Raw genomic sequence first — 21,407 nt, forward strand, 5'->3', positions numbered from 1 at the left:
AAAAAAAATACATTCTACTAGGAAATGCTTTTGTTTTTTTAACTTTTTTTTTTTTAGTGGAAGTACTGGGGATTGAATCCAGGCCCCTGCGCATGCTAAGCACAGGCTCTGCCACTGAGTTTTACTCCCCTTCCCCTCAGGAAATGCATTTTTTAAAGAGAACAAATCTTCTATGAGTTCCTGCCTGAGAAGGAAGCAAAAGGGTCCTCCTAACTAGCCGGGTGTCCTGGGTAGAAAGAAGAACCTGAGCAAAGGCTGTGAGAGGTCAAAGCTTGCTGGGTGAGGATGGAGCCTGACTCCACCTGATGATGAGGGAGGCGGGAGGAACTGGAGAGGGTCCAAGCCAGGCGAATGAGGGCCCTGAAAGCAGGGGAGGGGGCTTTGGGCTTCCTCCTGGGGTGATGGCCATGGTGGCGGCGGTGGGGACTTACACTGTGCCTGCCCCATGGGCCTGGTGACTCAGCACACTCACAGTGAGTCAGGTTGTGCCCCTTCTTATGCAACTTTCCTCCTGTTCTCTGCCCAATCTCCACCCTATCCCCACCCCTCTCACTCCACATGGCCTGGAGTCACTCAAGACTTGGGTTCAAATCTCACTCTGGAAAGCTTCTGGCAATTCACCATAAGATGGGCAGATACCCACCTCCATGGGGGCTGACCTGTAAGGTGGGCACCATTTACTCCCCTCCTAGATGGGAGCTGCACTCCTAAATTGGGAGTGGCAGAACAGCCTCAGGTCCCGTCAGCCTCAGTAGGGCTGGGGGGTCATCTCTGATGCCGGGCCCTGGTCAGTTATTCAGCTTTCACCCTTGGCTTTTCATTCTTCTTTCACTCTAATGGTACTTCTCCTTCATCTTCCTCTTCCAGTGTTTAAAAATCATCCAAAATATTCATAGATGAATGGATAAGCAAAATGTGGTACAGCCATTCAATGAGACATTACTCAGCTGTAAAAAGGAATGAAGCATGGATTCATGCCCCAACGTGGATGAACATCAAAAACACTATGCCTAATGACAAAAGCCAGACACCAAAGGCCACACATTGTATGATCCCACTGGTGTAAAATGTTCATCACAGGTAAATCTATAGAGATGGAAAGCAGATTAATGGCTGCTAGGGGCTGGGGGAGGGGGACTGGGGAGTGACTACTGATGGGCACAGGGGTTTCTTCAGGGTTGAGAAGAACATCTTGGAACTAGATGGAGGTGATGGTTGCACTAAATGCCACTCTGTACACTTCACAATCGTAAATAGCTCATTTTATGTTATGTGAATTTTATCTCAATTTAAAAAAGTCATCAGAGAAAATCACCAATAAATGCCCAAAATGGGTGAAAGTTTGACAGGCCTCAAGATAGTCATGCAGTTTCAAAGTATCTCCCCACAAGATACTGATATTTATTCATTACAAGGGGAGATGGGGAAGAGAATGGTACCTTTACCACACTTTTACTGAGCCGACTTCTCTTGAGTGATCAGTTTAACAGCAGTTAAACATCAGTTAACATCAGTTGGAAACTGACATCAGGTTCCTCCTGATACGACGCACCAGGGAGGACCAGCATCACTTCTGCTGTTCCTGCCAGAGACATACAACCTGAACCTGGTCCTGAGGAACCAGCAGGTCAGCCTGCTAAGGGCTGTTCTACAAAACAAATGACCTCAACCCTCCAAAAATGTCAGTGTCACTAACGACAATGAAAGGCTGAGGAACTGATGCAGATTAAAGGACATCAAGAGACATAACAAGCAAATGCAGCACGTGGTCGAGGGGTAGATCCTGACCAGCAAAGAAATATGCTTTAGTGGGTATTACTGGGGCAACGGGAGAACTTTGAATATGGACAGAGGGTGAAATCTGTGGTATGCTTAGATAAGAGAATGCCCTTGATCTTAGGAAACGCATAGTGATGAATTTGGGGGCAAAGGAACATCATGCCTGCAATTTGCTCTCAAAAATACATACATAATTATAAGACAGATTCGGCAGAATTGGTGAATTTGAATAAAGGGCATATGGGAATTGCACTATTCTACATTTAAGTTATTTCAAAATAAAATGTTTAAAAATTGACCAGAGATCTCTGAGGTCCCCATGTGACTATCTCCCACCTTGGTGGCCCCGTGCTCAGCTCGTGTTCAACCGCATTGTGGGTGACCCTCAGGCTCCTTGGTCTTGGCACCTCACCCCCAGTTGATTCCTCCTCCCCACAGTCTCATCACCAAGCCAAAGACCTGTGGCTCAGTCCAGCCTCTTTCTCCTCCTCCTCCTCCTCCTTCTCAGAGCCAGATTGACCCCTGACCTGCCCACTTTCCCTCCCTATTTGACTCTGCCCCCTCCTTTTGGGTGCAGACCTGTCCCTTTGCTGGGATGTCTTTCTTCCAGTTCCTCCTTCTGGGCGGAGCCCCCCTGAACCCTCCTGGGGGAAGGAAGGTGTACCTTCAGTCCCTGGAACAAAGCCAGACATAGAGCTGGAGCTCTCTCCCTACTTGCTGAATAAATGAAGGAATAAGTAAGCCCCTCCCTCCCAGGCAGAGCCTTCACCAGCCCCTCTGTATGCCCTCCCCAGACCCTGTCCCTCCCTCTGGCCCAGCCCAAAGCCCACAAGGCTGGGGGTATCTGTGTTTGGCTTTTTCTTCCCCAGACTGAGGGCTCCTCTAGGGCTGGGCTTGGGGCCTTTGTGGGGGTCCCACTCTCACCGCAGGGACAGAGCCCAGTGCAAGGTGGCTTTGCAGCATGACTGATTTTGGAAGAGGCAGTTTGATCAAATCCAGCACGACTGGCTGGAGCGGCAAAGCTGTGTAGGGGCTAGGGTGGGGCTGGGGGGGTGGGGTGGACCTTTGGGGGTACACACAGGAAGGGGTTGCTTTCAGGAAGGGCTGAGAGTAAGAAGAGGTGTAGGTGTTTGCAAGCATGCAGTGAGACACCTAGCTGGTGTCTGAGGGCTGAGGCCTCAAGTATCACCCAAGGCTCAAGGCCTGGAGCAGCCTGAGTTTAGGATTTGTCAGAGGTTTTAAGTCCCCACAAAGCTCTGTGCATGTCTCTGCATTTGCGCATCTTGGCTGTGTTGTTCATGAGCCTTGCAGGACGTGCCTGGCTTCAGTTGAGTGGTGTGTGTATGGGGGTGTCTGTGTTTGTGTCCTGGCTCTGTGTCCCGGCTCTGGATGTGTGTTGGGGAGTAGGGAGTGTTTAGGACGCTGGGTGTGTCGGTCATTGCGGGTTGGGCCCGCGTCTCACCGCATAGCGGGCCTGAGTTTTCGAGAGGGTCTGCGGGTCCCAGGCTGCGTGGGTGGAGGGTGGGCAGGGACCCCGGGAGGCCGGGCCGGGGGCGGGGGAGCTCAGAGCCGGCCCTGGGGCGGGGCGAGCGGCCCAGGGTTGGGGGCGGGGTGGCCCTGCAGTCTCACTTCAGCGAAGTTGGCGGCGCGGAGGCTGGCCCCGGACGCGCCCGGAGCCCAGGGAAGGAGGGAGGAGGGAGAAGGGAGGAGGGAGGGTCGCGGCCGGCCGCCATGGGGCCGGGGCCCCGGGGCCGCCGCCGCCGCCGCCGTCGCCCGATGTCGCCGCCGCCACCCCTGCCGTCCGTGCGGACGCTGCCCCTATTGCTGCTGCTAGCGGGGCTGGGGGCTGCAGGTGAGGGGCTGGGACCTGGCGGGCGGGATGGGGTGGGTGGTGGGGGAAGGGTAAGAACGGAGTGCAAAGAAGGCCCCCCCGAGTCTAGGGCTGGGGGTCCTGGGAACCAAGGACCAGAAAACAGGGTCAGGGAGTGCAGGAGCTCGGGCACTGTGTGCCAGTCCCAGGGGCCAGGGACTCAGAATTGGGAATGTAGAGGAGAGTCAGGACCCCAGAGGCCCGAGGAACTGGGGCCCAGGAGAGATCTGGGCTGGGAATGAAGGGACTCAGGAGTCCGGGACTGAGAGCTCGAGGTGCGGGGATTAGCGGTGGGTAACCAAGAGTCCGAGGCTCTCTCACAACCCACGCCCGTCTGGAGTCCTGGGAAGGTCACGATTGGAACCCAAGTACCCCCAGGCCGGTGGCCCCTCGCACACAACCCCCCCCCCCCACTTCAACACTCCGGGCAGGCCTGGCCGGGCGGGGGGCGGGGAGGGGGCGCGAAGTTCTCGGAGCTCTAAACTCGGAGAAAACTTCCCAGGCCGGAGCGCGGCAAGACCCGGAGCCGGAGTTGGAGCTGGAGCCACAACGGCGCCCGCGCCCCTTACCCCGCCCGCGGCCCCGCTCCCTCCCCTGGCCGCCGGGACCTGGTGGCCCCGGGACCCGGTCCCCGCCTTGGGAAGGGAGGGGAGGGCAGGGGGCGAGAGCCCACGTGCTCTTCTCCCGCTCTAGCGCCCCCTCCCCGCAGCCTGAGCCCCTCCCCAGCCCGCCGGGGGGCCCCGCCCCTCCCCCTCTCCGCTCTCCCCTCCCCCGCCCGGGACAATGGCCGCGCCGTCTAGACACCCCCTCCCCCCGGCCGGCCTAGCTCTTTCTTTGCCAGACAAAGCGGGACGGCGGCGGGGCCGGGCGGGGGGCGGCGGGGGCTGCGGGGGCGCAACCCCCCAAGGGAGGACTGGCCGCCAGAGGAGGGACGCGGGCCGAGTGGCCCTGGCCTCGGGTCCCTAGGCGCTGCTGTGGGACTCGGCGCTGGAAGGGGTGGGGGTTGCGGGAGGGAACCAGCCTCCTCAGCCCGGCGCCGGGGCCGGTGGTGGGGCAGGACTGGGCAGGAGCAGCCGCCTTCGCGAGGCCAGTGCACACACACACATGGCCTGTCACACACTCAGGCACACACAATCCTGGATCACACGTGCGGAGATGCCGACGTGCACACGAGCACACACAGGCAGAGAGTCCACGCAGAATACACCCACAGATGTGCACACCCAGCTCACACATGCTCACACATGCATGCACAATCACACATGTTTACACTTACCGTGCACCACAGTCCACGGCCTCACACACACTGCCTGCACACATTCAGGTCCGCACAGACAGATGCGAGGACATGCCTGCAGCCAGCTCATATACATGCAGGCCAATGGGCACTTTCAACCCACACACGGACACACCAATGCAAACACAGGTCACACACACACACACAGATGTATTCCCAGATATGTGGTTCACATACATGGACACACAATAAGTTCCAGCCTACAAATATGTCATACACATCTCTACACCCATGCAGATCATGAAAACGCACATGTGGCTCACAGGGCCCACAGCTTAGCAAGTCCCACGGCTTGTGTCATGTGGCCCCCGGTGTGAGTTTACAAACACCCATTGGTCCCTGTTTGGGTAGTAGTGTCATGTCCGCTTGTCCCCCAAGGAAGGGGACACAAGCCAAGTAGCTGCATTCTCTTGTGCAGCTTAACTTGTTCTGTCTCTCACTCTCTCCCTTTTTTATCTCTCTCTCTGTCCTTACCTCCTTCTCTCTGGGTCTGCCTGCTTCTGGTTTTCTCTCTTCTATCTCTCTGTGTTCCTCATCTTCCCCACCCCTCTCTTTCACACAGGCACAAACGGGCACACAGGCATGCAGTGGCCCCACACCTGCTGGCACACACAAGTCTCCACTGGCTCACACCCCGCCACACCCCTGACCATCTGACAGTTAGACTGGGTCACACCCCAGAGGGACACAGCCCTCAGGGATGGGGACGCTGGACAGAGCAGTACACACCTTATGCCAGCTGCCCCTCCCTTCAACACAAACCCTATCCCTGCAACACCCAGTGCTGGCTGCACATGGAGGACATGCCTTGGCTTCTCTCTTCAGAGCTAGCATGCAGGCCTGCCCGCTGGAGAAGATGCCCAGCATCAGGGGAAGAAAGATCCATGGTCCCAAGACTCCCCACCCCTGCCCCCTTCACAACCCCAGGATCTGGGCACACAGTCCCAGATCTCCCTTCCATGTTCGGCAGCACCCTCACTTCCTGTCTTAGCACCACCACCCCTATTCTGGCAGCTTCTGAGCCTCACATCTGGCACTAGTCAGCCCCTCCTCCTGCCCACCCCTGCCTTGTGGTTCCCAGGGCTCGAGCTGGCAGGGACAGCTGCAACCCCAACAGCTGGGGCCGGGGTGGGGGTGGGGGTGTCGTGGGAACTGTGGATGGGGGTGCTCCCCGCACTCAAAGAGACGCCCCCAGCCTGGCGCAGCTGTTGCCTGAGGGAGGAAAGGAGGGAGTCTCACTCTGGGCTGGGGTTCCTGGGCGCCTGCCTGACCCTCCTACCTTCCTTCACCCCCACCCAGCCCCCCCTTGCCTGGATGGAAGTCCGTGTGCCAATGGAGGTCGCTGCACCCAGTTGCCCTCCCGGGAGGCTGCCTGCCTGTGAGTGCCTGGCTCTGAGCCATCAGTGGGCCCGGTGTGGGGAGGCGGTCTGTCTTCTCTCCCCATCCCCCACCTCCGTGTTCATCATGGATGCTTCTACCACTTCCTACATGTGTGTGGCTTGGGCAACCCCTTGTTTCCTCATTGGATCGAGCAGAGTTAGAAGCAGAGGCTCTGGAGTCTGTCTGTCCTGGTTCAAATCCCACATCACATTGCTGACTGCCTGGGACTTAAACTCTTTAAGCCTCAGTGTCCTAGTCTGGAAAATGGGCCCAACAACCCCAACTTCACAGAGTTCTCGGTTGCCTAAGGTCACGTGTAAATCCCCTGGTGGAGGTAGTTATTATTTAATCAATAAATCTTAAGGGACCAGTGGCGGTAGCTTGGCAGTAGTGGGTAAGTGGGTACAGCATCTGCACCTTCCCACATCCCAAGATTTAGTGGCAGGGGCACAGGAGCCCTGCTCTGCCTCTTTCTTGCTGTATGACCTTGAGTTAGTAGTCACTTTCCCATTCTGAACCTCATTGATCTGTGAATGAGGGTACTTCTCCTTGGCTTGTGGCAAGAATGCAGTTGTTGGATAATACAAGGAAAGGCAGAGGGTTGGGGGAGCAGGGCAGGGCCTGAGAAATTGCTGAGCAGAAGCAAACAGAGCTCAGTTTGAATTCTGGGCTCTTGGATACCTTGAGCAAGTGCTTTGAGCTCTCTGAGCCTCAGTTTTTGCATCTGGAAGATGGGGCAATAATAGTCCCTTTATGGGGTTGATTGTAAAAATTAAAAGAGACTTTTCATATGGGGAATGCAGCATAATGCTGGGCATAGAGTGAGTACGCAATAAATGAGATTATTATTATTAGGAATAATAATAATGGTAGGGACACTGGAAATAGATGCCAAAAGGGAGATCCTCTCAAGGTTATGGGGAAATGCTTGGTTCCTTTTATAATATTGTCATTAATAATAGCAGGTCACCCAGTAGCCATTCATCTATTCATTAATGTATACACTGATTCAGCAAGTGTGCCAGACCCAACTTGGGTAGGTCTGGGGTGATTTGAGAGCCCTTTTGAAGTTACACACACACTTCGGAGCCCCACTTTGGATCACCTGGGTAGGGGTCTTAGCCTGGCTGAGCAGATTTCTCGGGTTGGGAGTTTGCGGTGGTGGGAGTGGGAGGAAAGTGTGGCCTTACCTGGAGCCACTCACCTGGGAGGCCAAGCCACCGGGGCCGGGCGCCTGCGCAGTGGAGCTCCGCGCCTGGAATGCTGCCGACAGGTGAAAGCGCCCGCGGCTGCCCCGCCCCCCGACAGGTGAATCACTGGCGCGCGCGTCCGCCCGGAGTCCGGATCGCCCGGAGTGGAGCGGGCTCAGTCCCCAGAGCTGGGCCGTGGGAACCATACCCCACACCCCCCTCCCCACACCCTAGTCTCCCTCAAGGTCCCAAATACTCGTGTCCTTTCAGGGGCGCCCCAATCTATCACCCCTCCATGAATTCCCTAACTCTCCCTTTTAAAGTAGGCTCCCAAACCCTTGTCTCTGTCTCCTAGTCCTCGCCTCTCGGGCCAGTCCCCCCACCAAGTGCGCGCTCCCCGCTGCCCCCGCCCCCGTCGGTCTCCCGCAAAGCCCAGGCAGTTGGGCGGGGCGCGGGCGGAGGCTGGAACCAGCCCGACCGGTCGGCAGGGGCGCGGGGCGCAGAGCGTGGGAACTCGCCCGCGGCGCCGGGAGGGGGCCGCGCAGCCACGCCTTGCCTGACTGGGTTGGCGGGGGGGACCCTCAGTCTTCCGCGCCCAGCGTAGCGCGCCCCCTCCCGGCGCGCAGTCGTGGCTGCTGTCCTTGCCCTGCGGGCCTTTGGGGAGGGGGCTTGGAAGTTGGGTTCTCCCCTTCTAACACCATCTGCACCCCTACCCGTCCGTGCCCCGACTTGTTTCGCTGGGGCCTGGGGTGAGGGGATCTTGTGGGTGACGCTAAGGACTGAGTCAGCTACTTAAGTTTAGCCGCAAGCCAGAGGGAGGAACGGGCGAGAGGGATGGGTAGCGTCGGGGGCAGGGCCTGGACCCTCTTGCCTCTCCAAGCCCCTCCTTCTGACTCCACCCTTTGGAGCTTTCCAGTCTGAAGTCCAACACTCATATTTCCCTCACACTCGAGGTTGCCTTGGTGGGTTTGGGGAATGGGCTGCAGGCCGAAAGGCGTTCCCCAACAAGAAGGCTCCAGCATTGGTGTCCACCTCCTCCCCGCAACGGGGATGTATGTGTCCCCAGGGAAGAAGCTGAGGATTTGTGAGGGGTCTTCCTGTCTGTCCATGTAAGGGTCGCCCATATCCGAGAAAGAGGCTATGGGGTGGTGTCTGAATATTCGCCAGGCCAGTACACAGTGTTGGGATGTCCCTCTGTATCTGTGTCTGTTACAGGGTCTTCTGTGTGCCTGGGTGGTGGTCTTCTGGAGTCTGAGATTTTGCATTTGCTGTTTTCTCTGCCTGGAATGCTCCTCCCCCATAGCCTCTACTTCCATCTGTGAAAATATAGTATTTGCCCCCGCCCACCACCATCCTCCTTATCTTGTGTCTTTTGTTTCCTGGGGCCCCTGCAGCGAGTTACCACAAACTGGGGGGTTTAAAACAACAGAAATTTATTCTTGCTCGCAGTTCTGGAGGCCAGAAATCAAGGTGTTGGCACCCACAGTCTCTCCAAAGGTTTTAGGGGAGAGTCCTTCCTTCCCTCTCCCAGCTTCTAGAAGCTCCAGGTGTTCCTTGGCTTTTGGGTGCCACACTCCAATCTTGGCCTCGCTCTTCACATGCCCTTCTCTTTCTCTCAAGTCTCCCTTTGCCTTTCTCTTGTGATGACACTTGTCACTCAATTTAGGGCTCACTTGGATGCAATCCAGGATGATCTCATCTTGACATCGTCACTTAATTACATCTGCAATGACTTTTTTTCCAAATAAGGTTATAGTCACAGGTTCTGGGATATGGACATGTCTTTTCTGGGGCCACCACTCAACCCACTACATCGTTCATGGCCTTCATGGCCCTCAGCAACCCCCGCCCCGCCACTTCCGGCATGTTGTTTCTTTTTTCCTTTTACCCTTTTCTTTTCCTTCCTTCCTTCCTTCCTTCCTTCTTTTCTTTTCTTTTCTTTTCTTTCTTCCTTCCTTCCTTCCTTCCTTCCTTCCTTCCTTCCTTCCTTCCTTCCTTCCTTCCTTCCTTCCTTCCTTCCTTCCTTCCTTTCTTTCTTTCTTTCTTTCTTTCTTTCTTTCTTTCTTTCTTTCTTTCTTTCTTTCTTTCTTTCTTTCTTTCTCTTTCTTTCTTTCCTTCTTTCCTTTTTTTGTATTTTTGGGGGAGGTAATCCGGTTTATTTATTTATTTTTTAATGGAGGTGCTGTAGATTGAACCCAGGACCTCGTGCATGCTAGGCAGGCATTCTACTACTGAGCTCCCCCCGCCCCGCATGTTGTTTATTAATGAATTATTTGCATATCTTCTCTTCGCCAGAGCTGGCTGTGAGCATCAAGAGGGTAGGGACTACTTTTATTGTGTTTGCGGCTGTATTCCTATTGCTAAGAACACAGTAGGTGCTTAGTGCTATTAGCTGCCTGGATGAATGAGTGGGCGTGTTTGCCTGTGCGTTTCTTGTCTGTTTTGTGCATATCTCTGGGTTTGGGGCTGTCCTGCCCTGACTTCCCCCACTGAGCCATTTCTGCCCACAGGTGCCCACCGGGCTGGGTGGGTGAACGGTGCCAGCTGGAAGACCCCTGCCATTCGGGCCCCTGTGCTGGCCGTGGCGTCTGCCAGAGCTCGGTGGTGGCAGGCACTGCCAGGTTCTCCTGCCGCTGCCCCCGAGGCTTCCGAGGTAAGAGAGGGTCTGGAGGGGAGCCTGAGACAAGCAAAGGTGTGGGCAGCCCAAGCTCACCCTTTCTGGTTCCCTCCAGGCCCAGACTGCTCCCTGCCGGACCCCTGCCTCAGCAGCCCCTGTGCCCATGGTGCCCGCTGCTCAGTGAGCCCCGAAGGCCGCTACGTCTGCTCCTGCCCACCTGGCTACCAGGGCCGCAGCTGCCGAAGTGACGTGGACGAGTGCCGAGTGGGCGGGCCCTGCCGTCACGGTGGCACCTGCCTCAACACGCCTGGCTCCTTCCGCTGCCAATGCCCAGCTGGCTACACAGGGCCACTGTGTGACAACCCCGCCGCGCCCTGTGCTCCCTCGCCGTGCCGGAACGGGGGCACCTGTAGGCAGAGTGGCGACCTCACCTATGACTGTGCCTGCCTTCCTGGTGAGGAAGCTGTACCCAGGGGAGACAGCAGAGGTGGGGGGACAGCCGACTAGCCAGGAAGTGACCCTACTTGCTTCCTCCTCCCATGCTAGGGTTCGAGGGCCAGAACTGTGAGGTGAATGTGGATGACTGTCCAGGGCACCGATGCCTAAATGGGGGGACATGTGTGGATGGTGTCAACACCTACAACTGCCAGTGCCCTCCCGAGTGGACAGGTGAGCAGTGGGACTGGAGGGAAGACCTCAGGTGGGACATGCGCTGGTGTCTGGACTGGGGCATCTTTGTGCCACAGGCCAGTTCTGCACAGAGGACGTGGATGAGTGTCAGCTGCAGCCCAACGCTTGCCACAACGGGGGCACCTGCTTCAACACGCTGGGTGGCCACAGCTGTGTGTGTGTCAATGGCTGGACAGGCGAGAGCTGCAGTCAGAATATTGATGACTGTGCCACGGCCGTCTGCTTCCACGGGGCCACCTGCCATGACCGCGTGGCCTCCTTCTACTGTGCCTGCCCCATGGGCAAAACTGGTGAGTGGCTGTTTTCCCTGGAGGCAGCAGGGAGTCGTTGATGGTTCTTGAGTGGAGGCAAGGATGGAGTCTGACTTGAGTGTTAGAATGATTATGGTGGAAGCTGGATTTGGGGTAAAGGGTGAGCCTGGGGGAGGCCTGGGAGGAGGCTGGCAAACAGTCCAGGGCAGAAGCCATAGGACTGGAGAGCTAAATCTTTGGAAGTGGCAAAGGTCAGAGAGGGTGTTTGGGAGGGGGACTTGGAAATGGAGAGGCAGAGGGTACTGCAGAAGCAAAGACTTGAGCATAGGACTCTTTTATAATCAGAAAAAGGGTCAATAGATTTACAAACAGTATGTGGATGTTTCCAGCTTATTTTCAAATGGTTACAGTAGTTGAATCTAGGTGGTAGGTATATGAATAAACTTTACTGTATGTTTGAATTTTTCATTTATTATGTAAAAACCTGTATGAATTTTTCATAATAAATGATTGGGGGGAAATAGCTACTAAGAACACTGCTGGTTAATAAAAACCAAAACCAAAACACGAAACAATATTTGGGGGTTTGGGACTTTTGGGCAGAGCTGGGGTGGGGGGTCTGCCCTTGACCTCTGCCTGTTCCTTCCCAGGGCTTCTGTGTCATCTGGATGACGCCTGCGTCAGCAACCCCTGTCACGAGGATGCTATATGTGACACGAACCCGGTGAATGGCAGGGCCATCTGCACCTGTCCACCTGGTTTCACAGGCGGGGCGTGTGACCAGGATGTGGATGAATGTTCCATCGGTGAGGGGGCGCTGTCTGAGAGTAGGGAAGGAGGGGAGGGGCAGGTTATCAGCTGCCCACGCCCTTACTGGCTATGACTACTCCTGCAGGAGCCAACCCATGTGAGCACCTAGGCCGGTGCGTGAACACACAGGGCTCCTTCCTGTGCCAGTGCGGCCGTGGCTACACTGGTCCGCGTTGTGAGACCGACGTCAATGAGTGCCTCTCTGGGCCCTGCCGCAACCAAGCCACGTGCCTTGACCGTATAGGCCAGTTCACCTGTATCTGCATGGCAGGTGTGTGGTTGGCATGGCTGGGGCGGGGCCTGAGAAAAGGCAGCAGGCTGCAGGGGTGGGGAGGGGAGCAGGAGGTGGAGGACCTGGAACTGGGATCCTGAGAGATTGAAGCCTGGGATGAGGTGGAGGCAGAGCTAAAGCAGAATCTTCTTCGAGGCTGTTGGCAGGTCAAGTGGAGTCAGTAGAACCTCATGGGAGTGGAATCTGGGACTTAGGACCCACTGAGGGGCGGGAGAGACAAGAGGACAGGACCAGGGTCTGGAGTAGGGGTCGAGGTGGAGCCTGCAGACAGCCCTGCACTGATGCTGGGGTGGGACTGAAGCTGGACACAAGGCTATGGTGGGTCCTGGGGCTGGGAGCTGGGGACAGGCATCATCTGAGGACTGGAGAGGGAAGGGGTGGTCTGAAGGCAAGGCCCATATGGAGTCTCATAAGCCTTGAACCATTTGGGACCACAGCAGGATGGAGATCCAACCTAAGTCTGAAAACTGAATCTAGGGTTGGGCTGGGGGCAAGGCCAAGACTCAGGAGAACTGTCTATGAGTGGGGAGGGGTGTACCTCCCCCCTTGCTCTCCCTTTGGACCAGAGGCTAAGCTCCACTGCCTAATCCCCCTTCCTGTACCTCTAGGCTTCACAGGCACCTATTGTGAGGTGGACATGGACGAGTGTCAGAGCAGCCCATGTGTCAATGGCGGGGTCTGCAAGGACAGAGTCAATGGCTTCAGCTGCACCTGCCCCTCGGGTAAGGACTCTGGGCCAGAGAGCCTGAAAAAGATGTGTCCCTGCAGGGGCAAAGGCTCCAGGGTGGGACCTGATAAGGCCATGTTAGTGGATAACTGTTATAACAGAAACCGCCTTATGCAAAACATTGACATTAATTTAAAACGAAGTAAATGACATTAAGTTAAAACCACCCAAATAAGGCAGCACCGGTGAGGGGTGACCGCTCTGACCCTATCTGGGCCCCTGTTCATCCCACACTCCTCACTCCAGGCTTCAGCGGGGCTATGTGTCAGCTGGATGTGGACGAGTGCGCCAGCACACCCTGCCGGAACGGAGCCAAGTGCGTTGACCAGCCTGATGGCTACGAGTGCCGCTGCGCAGAGGGTGAGGGCGGGCCAATGACAGGCCGGCGAGAATCTGGAGGCGGGCCTAGTGGGGAAGAGGGCCAATAATAGCCTTGGGGAAAAGTTGGGAGCAGGGCTGCAGCAAGGCAGAACCCGAGCAGGGCCAATGACAAAGCCAGGAGCCAATGATGGACGTAAGCAGAGGTAAGGCTAGGGGTGGGGCCAAAGGGTCTCGCAGGATAGGTGTGCACTTAATTAGACGGGGCAGGTCCGATCCCCTCCATCCCGAGGCACCTCCCATATGTCCCTATTTCCAGTGGAGGGCGAGGCAAATCAGGGCTGATGGTGTGAAGATTGGAAGTAGGGTCACGCAAGGGGTGGGATTTAATTATGGAAGGGTTCTGGCCAGGAACCAGTCTTGGAACTTGTAGCTGGGTGGAACGGAGTCCAGCTGGGGGTTGGGGGGTGGGACCTGAACTGAACCCACCTCCTGTTGGCTCGATGGGCAGGGCCTGAGGAAGAGCTAAGCCAGGATTAGGCACAGGCCATAGCTCTGGGCAGGACCTTGACAAGTGGGCGGAATCTGACCCTCTGGCCCCACAGGCTTCGAGGGCACAGTGTGTGAGCGCAACGTGGATGACTGCTCGCCAGACCCATGCCACCACGGACGCTGTGTGGATGGCATCGCCAGCTTCTCGTGCGCCTGTGCCCCGGGCTACACTGGCACTCGCTGTGAGAGCCAGGTGGACGAGTGCCGAAGCCAACCCTGCCGCCATGGGGGCAAATGTCTAGACCTGGTGGACAAATACCTCTGCCGCTGTCCTCCTGGCACCACAGGTGGGTCTGGGGGCTGGGCTGGGGCAGGAACAGTACATCTGGTGGGGCACAGAGGGTTTGGGAATGGTGCTCCTGGCATGGCACAGTGGTGTCTACCCCTGCCATGTTCCCTTCCTCAGGTGTGAACTGTGAGGTGAATATTGATGATTGTGCTAGCAACCCCTGCACCTTTGGAGTCTGTCGGGATGGCATCAACCGCTATGACTGTGTCTGCCAGCCTGGCTTCACAGGTGGGCCAGTGGCTGCCAGGGCAAGGGGGTCTTTATAGAAAGAGAGTGAAATCACCCATCTTTCTTGGCCGGGTTTTGCCCCTCTCTTTGCATATGCTTGTCCAACGAGGTTGTCCATGCTTTGCTCTGAGGTCATGCTTTCTCTCATTGGCATGTTATCCCCATATTGGCTCAAGATGATCCTGAAACTTACGTGAGGGTGTTCAGGTTCAGGGACTGAGGTGCTTCTGAGTGGGGCCAAGGTAATCCTTGGGGGAAATGAAAGTGACTTCGTGTAAGTTTAGGGATGAGGCTGATTTGGGGCAAGGCATCTCTGGGTTGAGGAGGTGGCTGTCTTAATTTGTAGAAGAGCTCATGTGTTATGAAGAAAATGAGATTGTCCTGTTCAAGGGTCTTGCTGTGCTAAATGGGGCAAGGTTGTCCCTCCCTGGCTGGCTTGGCCATCCTTGTCCTGGGATGAGGTTGTCTGTGTGCTCCCCAGGGCCTCTCTGCAATGTGGAGATCAACGAGTGTGCGTCCAGCCCGTGCGGAGAGGGAGGCTCCTGCGTGGATGGGGAAAACGGCTTCCGCTGCCTCTGCCCACCTGGCTCCCTGCCCCCACTGTGCCTACCCCCAAGCCATCCCTGTGCCCAAGAACCCTGCAGTCATGGCATCTGCCATGATGCGCCCGGAGGGTGAGGCCTCTCCCCAACCCCTGACCTCACCCCTGCCTCCCTGCCCTCCTGCCAGCCCTGACTGCCTCCCCCTCCAGGTTCCGCTGTGTGTGTGAGCCTGGCTGGAGTGGCCCTCAGTGCAGTCAGAGCCTCGCTCGAGATGCCTGTGAATCCCATCCCTGCGGGGCAGGCGGCACTTGTACCAGTGATGGAACGGGTTTCCACTGCACCTGTCCCCCTGGTGTCCAGGGTGTGTGTCCCCACTTCCCCTCCCCAGGCCCTCCTCCTCCCTTCTTCATTCTCATTTCCCTTATGCTCCAACCTCTCTTCCTCCTCTGCATTTGCCCTTTTTATCTTTTCCTCCCCCACCCCTACCCAGGAGCTTGGGAGGTGCGTATCTAGGTGGGGACCCTGGGGGGAGATGGGAAGAAGGGGTCTCTCAAGACTGTCTCACCCTGCCTGCCCATTACAGGCCGTCAGTGTGAGCTGCTGTCCCCCTGCACCCCGAACCCCTGTGAGCATGGGGGCTACTGCGATTCCGGCCCGGGCCAGCTGGCTGTCTGTTCCTGCCCCACTGGTTGGCAAGGTACACCAGCTGCTTCTTCCTCCTCCTCTCCTTCACCTCCTCTGCCCCCTGCCCCATACTGGGTGATGCTGGGGACCCAGAGAGGTGCTCATCCCTGGCCCTGCCTTTTAGGGGAGCTTACTTCTGGGAAGAAACAGAGCTAGACACAGACAGTTGCAGCCCATGTGGTCAGTTCTGGAGAAGAGGAAGGGATATGGGGAAGCTAGGGCTCATGCTGAGAGTTTGGGGACAGCTTCCTGGAGGAGCAGACATGAATCACAGAATGCATTCGCCACCCACTGAAACAAGGAGAAGGCAGTTCCGGAACAGCATGTGCAGGATGCCCAGAGGCAAACTGTTCTTGCTTTCACCCATCTCAGTCTTCAGGTTCTTCCTGAGCACCAGGTACCCTCAGACCCTACCCTGCACCCTCTAACCCTGAATGTTATTTTCCTCCCCACTCCCAGGCCCACGATGTCAGGATGATGTGGATGAGTGTGCCAGCCCCTCACCCTGTGGTCCCCATGGTACCTGCACCAACCTGGCAGGGAGTTTCAGCTGTACCTGCCAAGAGGGCTACAGTGGCCCTTCCTGTGATCAGGACATTGATGATTGTGACCCCAGTGAGTTCAGGGGAGCTCTTGTGGGGGTGCTGCCCTAGGGAACATGTACCTCAAGCTCCTACTGTGTTCCTAGCATTTCAGTTCTGTGCTTTCATTTCATCTTCACAGTTCTCTTACTTTCCCTGTTCTACTCATGAGAACTGAGGCCCCACAGAGGTTAAGTGACTTGCCCATGGTCATGCAGCAGGTAGAGGGATGAGCTGGGATAGGAGCACAGGTCTGTTGGACTCTGAAGCCTATAGACTGCCTCTGGCAGCCGACAAGTTAGGACTGTGTGTAAAGTATGAGATAACAGGCCCCTGGCGAGTCTCTAGGAGCGCTGATCCATAGTCAAAAAATGCAATCTATATATGAATTAAATTTTGTGTAATAGCCCCGTTAAAAAGGAAACAAACAAAACAAAACAAAAAAAGAAAACAAAACAGGTGATATGAAATTTAAACAATTTATTTAATCTCATACATAAAAATATTGTCATTTCAACATGTAATCAATATAAAATTGTCGAGATAGTTTACATTCTTTTTCCTTTTTTTTCATACTAAGTCCTCCCCATCTGAAGTCTGGTGTCTGTTTTACACTCATAGCGCATCTCAAGTTGGACCAGCCACATGGCAAGGGCTCAAGAGCCACATGTGGCCAGTGGCCACCATACTGGCCAGCACAGGTCAGAGGGAGGAGGCTTCCTGTGCTGAGCCCAGGAATTGAGCAGACACAACTAGCAGCTAAAGGCTCAAAGGAGACTTTTTTTGGCTCCTCCAACTCTGTCCCCCTTCCACATAGGTGAGGTTTCCAGATAATGGTGGGGACGAGGCCACAGAGAGGACAGAATTTGACCCCCCTGACCAAACGTGCCCCTCCTTCCCAGTTCAGCCTAGTTTCCTCCTGATTCCCCTTTATGCAAGGCACAGCTGGGTGAGGCTGGGCTGATCGGGGGTGAGGTGGGTGACCAGACCTCCTCCTTTTTGACCACAGACCCCTGCCTGAATGGCGGCTCATGTCAGGACGGAGTGGGCTCCTTTTCCTGCTCCTGCCTCCCTGGTTTTGTTGGTCCCCGCTGTGCCCGGGACGTGGACGAGTGTCTGAGCAGCCCCTGCGGCCCAGGCACTTGCACAGACCACGTGGCCTCCTTCACCTGCACCTGCCCGCCAGGTTATGGAGGCTTCCACTGTGAGCAGGACCTGCCCGACTGCAGCCCCAGGTGGGTGGGAGTCAGGGACCCTGGCATTGGATGAGGCGTGGGACCTGAGGAGTGGGGACAAGGAGGGAATCCTCGGCTTGGCACTCAACTCAGGACTCTGATGCCTGATGGGGCAGTGTCCAGGAAGGCGCAGGGCATCTATCGGGAGGTCACCTTAGGGACGCTGGTCCCTGAGAGGGCAAGACCAGGCCAGGGTGACGCCTCCACTTGTCTCCCACGGAGCCCTGAAGTACCTGGTATATTGCGGCCAAAGGACACGAAGGGGCGGGGCCTCTGCAGGGACCGCGGCTTCTCCTTGGGGTAGGGGTCGAGTGTTCGCTCACCTAACGCTAGGAGGGGCCCAGGAGCGAGGGCGGAGCCTCCGAGGGGGCGGGACCTGACGCCCCACCCCCAACCTTTCCCTCCAGCTCCTGTTTTAATGGCGGGACCTGCGTGGATGGTGTGAATTCGTTCAGCTGCCTGTGCCGCCCCGGCTACACCGGCGCACACTGCCAACATGAGGCCGACCCTTGCCTCTCGCGGCCCTGCCTGCACGGGGGCGTATGCACTGCCGCTCAGCCGGGCTTCCGCTGTGCCTGCCCAGAGGGCTTCACGGGCACTCAGTGCCAGGTGGGCGGGGTCACTGGAGTCTTGGGGGAGGAATCTAGAGGGATGCTCTCAGAGAGGGGCCCGCATGGAATCCACGTCTGGGGGTCTGCTGGATCCTGGGGACGGGTTTGCAGGGTGGTGAGGGTCCTGCCTGGGATCCTGGGGTAGGAATCAGGAGAGGCCTTCTGGAGCCTGCCCAGGACCCTGGAGGAGAAGCTGGGGCATGATTCCTTGGGGTCCCCAAGCTAGGATACTGTGGCCTTCCTCTCCAGACGCTGGTAGATTGGTGCAGCCGTGCGCCCTGTCAGAATGGAGGTCGCTGTGCCCAAACTGGGGCCTCTTTTTACTGCCTGTGTCCCCCGGGATGGAGCGGCCGCCTCTGTGACATCCAGAGCCTGCCCTGCAGGGAGGCCGCAACCCAAATCGGTGAGGGGGAGCATGTAGCCAGGTGTATGGGGCTCAGGAGGGTGTGTGTGCACAAACTTTCTGCTAGTGTGAAGAGGAGGGTGCAACAGCATATAGACATGATGGGGTGTGTGTTCAAGTGTTTTGTGGATAGGTGACTGTGTGACAGGGGCAGGATGGTGTGTATGTTCCTCACCTTGAGACAACGGAGATGTCTGCAACTCTGCATGTGACCTAGCTGGTGTGAGCTTCGAAGGGGTGTGTGTGTGGGTTTCAGATGTGTGACAACTTGATGGAGTGTGGGTGAGACCTTGGTGACATGCTGGGGGGGGATGTTGGGTGGTGCAGGGAAGAGGAGGTGCTGTGCCTGACGCCGCTGTCCTCTGCCCAGGGGTGCCGCTGGAGCAGCTGTGTCAGGCTGGTGGGCAGTGTGTGGACAAAGACAGCTCCCATTACTGTGTGTGCCCAGAGGGCCACACGGGCAGCCACTGTGAGCAGGAGGTAGATCCCTGCTTGGCCCAGCCCTGCCAGCATGGCGGCACCTGCCGAGGCTACACAGGGGGTTATGTGTGCGAGGTAAGGAGCACCCAGGGGAGGGCGCTAGTCACTTCTGGGTGTCTGGGTACACATTTCTGTGTGTCTGTATCCTGGTGTGGTGTGTCTCTCTGTAGGTGTGTCTGGGGTCTTGCTTTTGTTACTCTGGGTATATCTTTGTGTGTGTCACTCTGGTAGATCTGGAGGGTGTTTCTGTCTGTCTGGGTGTACTTCTGCCTTTGGTTGTCTCTTGGACATGTTTATGTGACTCTCTGTGTCTCTCTGGGTGTGAATGCATGTGCTGGTGTCTGAGTGTGCATCTCTGGGTGTGTGTGTCTTGGATGTATCTGGGTGTCTGGGTATTTCTCCTGTGTGTCTGTCCTGGGCACTTGTATGTGTGTGTCCCTTTGCACTGAGTGTATTTGTCTGGTGTCTTGTGTCTGGGTGTGTTTCCATGTACTGGGGGGGGTGTGTCTGTACACGGGACATGTCTCCATGTGTTGGATAACAGTGTGTCCTTTCACATTGGGATTCTCTGTGTCTTCATGGGAGTATCTGAGTGGGTCCCTGTCTTACTCCCACCGCAGTGCCCAGCTGGCTACACTGGTGACAACTGTGAGGATGATGTGGACGAGTGTGCCTCCCAGCCCTGCCAGCACGGGGGCTTCTGCATTGACCTTGTGGCCCGCTATCTCTGCTCCTGCCCCCCAGGAACGCTGGGTAGGCCAGGGCCAGAGCTGGGGGACAGGACGGGAGGCTGGGTCTCTGTCCCCTCCTGACTGTTCCCCCATCTTCCCTTCCCCCAGGCGTGCTCTGCGAGATTAATGAGGATGACTGTGGCCCAGGCCCGCCCCTGGACCCAGGCCCCCGGTGCCTGCACAATGGTACCTGTGTGGACCTGGTGGGTGGCTTCCGCTGCACCTGCCCCCCGGGATACACTGGCCTGCGCTGTGAGGCGGACATCAATGAATGTCGCCCAGGCATCTGCCACGCAGCACATACCCGGGACTGCTTGCAGGACCCAGGTGGGGGCTTCCGCTGCCTTTGTCGTGCCGGCTTCACAGGTGAGCATGGAAGAGGGGGCTGGCCTGGCATTCTGCCTGTGTTCGCCACTGTGGCTGATCCATGTGCTCCTGCTTGCCCAGGCCCCCGCTGTCAGACTGTCTTGTCTCCCTGTGAGTCTCAGCCTTGCCAGCATGGAGGCCAGTGCCGGCTGACCCCAGGCCCTGGGAGTGCACTGACCTTCTCCTGCCACTGTGTCCCGGTAGGTGGTGGTGACCAGTCACATCAGGGTCTCTGGGAGATTGAGCGAGAGCATGGCCTCGTGGGAGGCTGTGGCTTTATGGGAGAAGAGGTGTGAGAGAGAAGGGGGTTGTGGGAAATGTTGAAATTATCTGGAGGTTGTGTGTGGGGAAGGTGGCTGGGATTCGGAGGTGTGGCCTCTTGTGCAAGGCGGGGCTTACCTGCAAGGTGGGTCTCCAGTGGAAGGGGGAGAGGTTGGACCTGGGGACACTGGAGGCCCAACCTTTCCCAAGTCCTGATCCCCCATATTTTCCCCTCTCTCCGTTCAACCCTTAATCTTCTCCACCCTTCCATTTCTCTTTCCCTCCTTCCCCTCTCCCTGTGTCTCCCCTTTTCTCTTTCCCTCCCCCTCGCCCCCTTCGCTTTTTCTTCTGTCCCCCCACCCAACCCCCAGCCGTTCTGGGGCCCCAGTTGCGAGCGGGTGGCGCGCTCCTGTCGGGAGTTGCAGTGCCCCGTGGGCGTCCCGTGCCAGCAGACGGTCCGAGGGCCGCGCTGCGCCTGCCCCCCGGGGCTGTCGGGTCCCGCCTGCCGGGGCTCCCGGGGGTCGCCACCTGCGGCCGCCAACGCCAGCTGCGTGACCTCCCCGTGCCTCCACGGGGGCTCATGCCGCCCCGAGCCGCTCGCGCCCTTCTTCCGCTGCGCGTGCGCGCCAGGCTGGACCGGACCGCGCTGCGAGGTCCCCGCGGCGGGGCCCGAGGTCCCCGAGGAACCTCCGTGCCCGAGAGCCGCCTGCGAGGCCAAGAGCGGGGACAAGCGCTGCGACCGCGAGTGCAACAGCCCGGGCTGCGGCTGGGACGGCGGCGACTGCTCGCTGAGCGTGGGCGACCCCTGGCGGCAGTGCGCGGCGCTGCAGTGCTGGCTCCTCTTCAACAACAGCCGCTGCGACCCGGCCTGCAGCTCGCCCGCCTGCCTCTATGACAACTTCGACTGCCGCGCCGGCGGCCGCGAGCGCACCTGCAAGTGAGCCCGTCCTCAGTCTTGTGTCTTGTCTGTCCATGTGCCACATCTGACCATCCATGGGCCCTGCCTCTCTATCTGTCCACCCATTGGCCTTGGTTTATCAGTCCATCCTTAGTCCGTCTGCTGGATTGCCCCTTCATTTTCCACATCTGTTTCTTGGTGTACCCTGTCTGCCCATCTGAATGCAGTTTGCACCGCATCAACCTATCCATGTGCCATTTATGTCTGTCTGTCTTCCCACTCCTGTGCGCTGTCTGTCCATCCTTGGGCCCCTTCTGCTGCTTCT

At 57.3% G+C, this 21,407-nt stretch overlaps 1 protein-coding gene across 1 annotated transcript in view; it reads left to right on the plus strand.

The window, feature by feature from the left end:
- Positions 1-3,424: 3,424 nt before the first annotated feature.
- Positions 3,425-21,407, plus strand: part of NOTCH3 (notch receptor 3) — a 31,954-nt gene continuing 13,971 nt past the window's right edge. The window contains exons 1-24 of the mRNA XM_074350570.1: positions 3,425-3,631; positions 6,246-6,324; positions 10,027-10,169; positions 10,249-10,587; positions 10,680-10,802; positions 10,880-11,113; positions 11,725-11,880; positions 11,970-12,155; positions 12,785-12,898; positions 13,150-13,263; positions 13,827-14,060; positions 14,180-14,290; positions 14,772-14,964; positions 15,042-15,193; positions 15,416-15,529; positions 15,976-16,131; positions 17,107-17,332; positions 17,740-17,941; positions 18,193-18,346; positions 18,717-18,901; positions 19,447-19,579; positions 19,666-19,923; positions 20,005-20,123; positions 20,556-21,121. Coding sequence (XP_074206671.1) covers positions 3,511-3,631; positions 6,246-6,324; positions 10,027-10,169; positions 10,249-10,587; positions 10,680-10,802; positions 10,880-11,113; positions 11,725-11,880; positions 11,970-12,155; positions 12,785-12,898; positions 13,150-13,263; positions 13,827-14,060; positions 14,180-14,290; positions 14,772-14,964; positions 15,042-15,193; positions 15,416-15,529; positions 15,976-16,131; positions 17,107-17,332; positions 17,740-17,941; positions 18,193-18,346; positions 18,717-18,901; positions 19,447-19,579; positions 19,666-19,923; positions 20,005-20,123; positions 20,556-21,121 — 4,412 coding nt within the window. The 5' untranslated portion in view covers positions 3,425-3,510. The remainder of the gene's footprint in view (positions 3,632-6,245; positions 6,325-10,026; positions 10,170-10,248; positions 10,588-10,679; positions 10,803-10,879; positions 11,114-11,724; positions 11,881-11,969; positions 12,156-12,784; positions 12,899-13,149; positions 13,264-13,826; positions 14,061-14,179; positions 14,291-14,771; positions 14,965-15,041; positions 15,194-15,415; positions 15,530-15,975; positions 16,132-17,106; positions 17,333-17,739; positions 17,942-18,192; positions 18,347-18,716; positions 18,902-19,446; positions 19,580-19,665; positions 19,924-20,004; positions 20,124-20,555; positions 21,122-21,407) is intronic.

Source organism: Camelus bactrianus, chromosome 22 (genome assembly GCF_048773025.1).
Source record: "Camelus bactrianus isolate YW-2024 breed Bactrian camel chromosome 22, ASM4877302v1, whole genome shotgun sequence".
In the NCBI taxonomy this organism is placed as follows: domain Eukaryota; kingdom Metazoa; phylum Chordata; class Mammalia; order Artiodactyla; family Camelidae; genus Camelus; species Camelus bactrianus.